The sequence below is a fragment of the Alosa pseudoharengus genome, unplaced genomic scaffold (assembly GCF_046254945.1).
Source record: "Alosa pseudoharengus isolate Yale_2024_CS ecotype anadromous, Long Island Sound unplaced genomic scaffold, YU_APseudo_1.1 YU_APseudo_1.1_scf_1, whole genome shotgun sequence".
NCBI lineage: Eukaryota > Metazoa > Chordata > Actinopteri > Clupeiformes > Clupeidae > Alosa > Alosa pseudoharengus.
The window spans coordinates 29,137,541-29,142,540 of NW_027468564.1; the positions used below are offsets into that span (position 1 = coordinate 29,137,541).

At 44.4% G+C, this 5,000-nt stretch overlaps 1 protein-coding gene across 1 annotated transcript in view; it reads left to right on the plus strand.

Annotated features, from left to right (window-relative positions):
• LOC143124616 (transitional endoplasmic reticulum ATPase-like) overlaps window positions 1-5,000 on the plus strand; it is a 21,323-nt gene that overhangs the window by 12,823 nt on the left and 3,500 nt on the right. The window contains exons 8-13 of the mRNA XM_076286274.1: window positions 20-153; window positions 479-614; window positions 1,461-1,573; window positions 2,640-2,804; window positions 3,417-3,539; window positions 4,459-4,671. Coding sequence (XP_076142389.1) covers window positions 20-153; window positions 479-614; window positions 1,461-1,573; window positions 2,640-2,804; window positions 3,417-3,539; window positions 4,459-4,671 — 884 coding nt within the window. The remainder of the gene's footprint in view (window positions 1-19; window positions 154-478; window positions 615-1,460; window positions 1,574-2,639; window positions 2,805-3,416; window positions 3,540-4,458; window positions 4,672-5,000) is intronic.

The following is a 5,000-nucleotide window of genomic DNA, read 5'->3' on the forward strand; positions in this document are numbered from 1 at the left end:
TGTGTACTGTGGTCCCCAGGTCCTGAGATCATGAGTAAGCTAGCTGGCGAATCAGAAAGCAACCTGCGCAAGGCCTTCGAGGAGGCCGAGAAGAATGCCCCCGCCATCATCTTCATCGATGAGCTGGACGCCATCGCCCCTAAGAGAGAGAAGGTAGGATACAGAAGGAGGAGACACACACACACACACACACACACACACACACACACACACATACTGTAGGCCTACTTGATCCAGTGCTATTTACAACATCACACTGCGAATAAGTGTGAATATTAATAATTATTAACAATAATTAATTAATAATATATTCATATAATACTACTACTACTACTACTACTACTACTACTAATAATAATAATAATAGTAATAATAATAATAATCAATTATATAATATATAAGTTATAAACTCTGTGACCATATGGGTGTTTCCTGTGATGAATATTTAAGTGAATGTTGTCTTGCGTCTTTATGTCAGACTCATGGGGAGGTCGAGCGGAGAATCGTCTCTCAACTCCTCACCCTGATGGACGGACTCAAGCAACGCGTCCATGTTGTCGTCATGGCAGCCACCAACAGGCCCAACAGCGTGGATCCAGCTCTACGCCGATTTGGTGAACATCACCACACACACACACACACACACACACACACACACACACACACACACACACAGACAAATATACACATTGGCATTCCCAGTCACTCATATGTATTAACATATGATAGCCTACACAAATATAGAAGACACACATGAAAATGCAGAAACTAATCACAAACACAAGACAAACGTTAAACTTGCTGAACTGGTTTAAGTTATTACTGTTAAATAATGTTGAATGAACAACACTATGGGCATGGTCTGACAACCATCTCCTCAGTGGTTTGGCACCTAGTTACATAGGTGACCTACTAATTCCTTACAGCACTCCAAGATCACTTAGGTCTTCATCTCAGAATCTTCTCTATATCCCCAAAACACGCCTTAAAACTATGGGTGATAGAGCCTTCTCTGTTGTTGCCCCCCAACTCTGGAATAGTCTACCTGTACATATTAAGTCCTCTCCAACCATTGACTGCTTTAATACCCCCCCCCCCCCCCACACACACACACACACACTCTTTATTCTTTAATTTATTTTTGACCAATTTGTTTATTATTTCAATTATTTATTTATTTCCCCCCCATGTTATGTGATTATTGTTGTTGTACCATTGTCATTGTTTTATGTTTGTTTGTAAGCACTTTGGTTCAACTCAGTTGTTTTTAAATGTGCTATAGAAATAAAGTTGACTTGACTTGACTTGACAACACTAATGTACTATATTAATGTAGCATTCTATCCTTGGATTATAGTGCATTTTTGAATGTTATGATGAGATATATAAAACAATAAACAACAACAGTAAGAAACAAACACATATAGTGAATGATCATCTTCCGTTCTTCTGCCCTTTAGGGCGCTTTGACCGTGAGATTGACATCGGCATCCCTGACTCCACGGGGAGACTGGAGATCCTGCAGATCCACACCAAGAACATGAAACTGGCCGACGATGTAGACCTGGAGAGGGTGAGGAGGAGGGGAGGGGAGTGGAGAGGAAAGGAGAGGAGAGGAGAGGAGGATGAAAGGAGAGGAGGGGAGAGGAGAAGAGGGGAGAGGAGAGGAGAGGAGAGAGGAGAAGAGGGGAGAGGAGAGGAGAGGAAAGGAGAAGAGGGGAGAGGAGAGGAGCGGAGGGGGGGGGGAGGAGAGGAGAAGAGGGGAGGGGAGAGGAGGATGAAAGGAGAGGAGAGGAGGGGAGAGGAAGGGGGGAAAGGAGAGGAGAAGAGAGGAGGGGAGAGAGGAGCGTGTGCTTAAAAAAACAATGAAACAAAAATATCTGTTTCACTGGAAGGGCAATGGGGCAGCAACAGGACAACAGTACAGAGACTGACAGGTTCGGTGGTTGGGCTAATGTTACGAGAGTATTAAAAAACGGGATATTTTACGGAAAAATATTCAAACGGGAAAACAGCAGGGAAAAAAGTAAACATTCGTGAGAAACCTGGAAAAAACTGGAGGGTTGACAGATATGCATATATTAGTATGTGTTCATCTGAGAGGGTTAGGACGGAGGGGAAACGATGAGAGGGGAGATATACTGTGTATATGTTTATATGTGCATCCTGTGTATATGTGTGTGTGTGTGTGTGTGTTTGTGTGTGTGTGTATTCATCTGTATGTGTGTGTGTGTGTGTGTGTATATTCATCTGTATGTGTGTGTGTGTGTATTCATCTGTATGTGTGTGTGTGTATGTGTGTGTGTGTGTGTGTGTATTCATCTGTAGGTGTGTGTGTGTGTGTATATATTCATCTGTATGTGTGTGTGTGTGTGTGTGTATTCATCTGTATGTATGTGTGTGTGTGTGTGTGTGTGTGTGTGTGTGTATTCATCTGTATGTGTGTGTGTGTGTGTGTGTGTGCGTGTATTCAGATATGTGTGTGTGTGTGTGTGTTCATCTGTGCGTGTGTGTTAGTGTGTGTGTGTGTATTCATCTGTATGTGTATGTGTTCTGATTCACACAGATAGGCATGGACACCCATGGTATGTGTGTGTGTGTGTATTCACCTGTATGTGTGTGTGTTCTGATTCACACAGATAGGCATGGACACCCATGGCCATGTGGGGGCTGACCTGGCCGCCCTGTGCTCTGAGGCCGCCTTGCAGGCCATCCGGAAGAAGCTGATCCTCATCGACCTCGAGGACGACACCATCGACGCCGACATCCTCAACTCACTCGCCGTCACCATGGACGACTTCAAGGTCAGTTGCGGCATACACCACACACACACACACACACACACACACACACACACACACACACACACACAAATGGTACACAGCACATATTGACCCTTTCAACAATAAAAACAAAAACAATGCTTGAACGTTCTATTTGGGCCCCAATCGACTTCCTCTGCAAGATAACATATGGAATGTTAAAAAGGAAGTCTTGTGGGGCCAACTATGATGCTGATAATGGAACTCTCTTGAAAGGGTCTATTCATACTTTGCAGTCACGTGATTACCATGGATACCTGGCGAGCAAGAAACGCCAACAAAATGGTGACAAACAGTGGCCAGCCAGGGGAATTGAATTGCAGCCTTGCAGATTTCCAATACTACAATCAATTAACTATTTAGACCATATGTCACCAAATGTTAATATAGATATCAAGAAAAGATTAACATAACGTTAACACTCAAGGAATGTTTTTCTTAACCAGAATACGAATATGCATCTGCAGTCTCACTTTCTTCCCTCCCCTAACATTTTGTTTGTTGTTTTTATTCTGTCTGTGCCCTTTAACTCCTTCCCCGCTCCTTCTCTCTCTCTCTCCCTCTTTTCCTGTCTCTCTCCCTCTCTCCCTGCAGTGGGCTCTGAGCCAGAGTAACCCCTCTGCTCTGAGGGAGACAATAGCCGAGGTTCCTCATGTCAACTGGGAGGACATCGGCGGTCTGGACGAGGTCAAGAGGGAGCTGCAGGAGCTTGTGCAGGTGAGATGCCAGACATCTGAGAGGTCTAATATCGCCCCCTACTGGAGTGGAGGCCACACGGTAGTATATAGAAGCCTGCTTCCAGGCTCAACCGCCGTCCTACTATGGTTGCTATAGTTACCATTCATAAGCATTGATATGGAACGGTGGTTAAACTTTTTTTTTTACCAGATCTACTTCATAGGTGTTCCGTTTTTCAGAATTAATAGCCACCCCACCAGCCAATCAGAAAATAGTATTTCTTCTCTCTGGGTGAAATCAATAAGGTGGAATCAGGGGACAGCAAAAGTAGAAAAGTAATTTCTTCAGCATGCAGGTATTATGGAGGTATTATGTAACCGGAGAGAGTGTTACCACTTACCACACCTCCCCCTACTGGAGGTACCACGGGAGGGTTGTGAACTGATTATAACCAAGGCAACTTTCATTATGACATGGTTCTTGTGGGGTGAGAGGAAGTTTGATTCCTGCATGGTCACGGACCACTGGCACAAACCACTGGATGAGAACCCCTGATATAGACCAGATGCAGTGATTGCATTTAACATCAGACTGACAACTGAAAGTTACATTATCTGATACTGGTAGTTATCATAGTAACTCATTACATGTAATCTGATTACGTAATTAGGACGTCTGAGAGGGTGTGTTAATAGATTAATAACATAGGAGTTTTAATCCCCCCCATCTCTCTCTCTCTCTCTTACTAGCTAGGCTTAATTCCACCCCTCTCTCTCTCTGTTTACCCCCTCCACCTTCTCTCTCTCTCCAGTACCCGGTGGAGTACCTGGATAAGTTCCTGAAGTAGTAACTGATTGCATGTAATCTGATTACGTAATTAGAATGTCTGAGAAGGTGTGTTAATGGATGAATAATATAGGAGTTTTAATCCCCTAATCCCCTCCCTCTCTCTCTCCAGTACCCGGTGGAGTACCCGGATAAGTTCCTGAAGTTTGGCATGACCCCGTCCCGCGGCGTGCTCTTCTACGGGCCGCCGGGCTGCGGCAAGACGCTGCTGGCCAAGGCCATCGCCAACGAGTGCCAGGCCAACTTTGTGTCCATCAAAGGCCCCGAGCTGCTCACCATGTGGTTCGGAGAGTCTGAGGCCAACGTCCGAGACATCTTCGACAAGGTGAGGACAGAGACAGAGGAAGAGAGAGAGAGAGAGAAAGATGATAGAAAAGAAACAGAGACAGATAGATAGATAGATAGATAGATAGATAGATAGATAGATAAACATCTGGACAGAATGTTTAATGTTGTGGGATAGGTTAATGTTTGGTGTTATGATTTGCTGACAGGTGAGTGTTGAGTGCGGCTCAATTGAAAAGTCGCTAAAGTATACAGACAGATTGACCGCTAACGTATACAGACAGATTGACCGCTAACGTATACAGACAGGTTGACCGCCAACGTATACAGACAGATTGACCGCCAACGTGTACAGACAGATTGACCGCT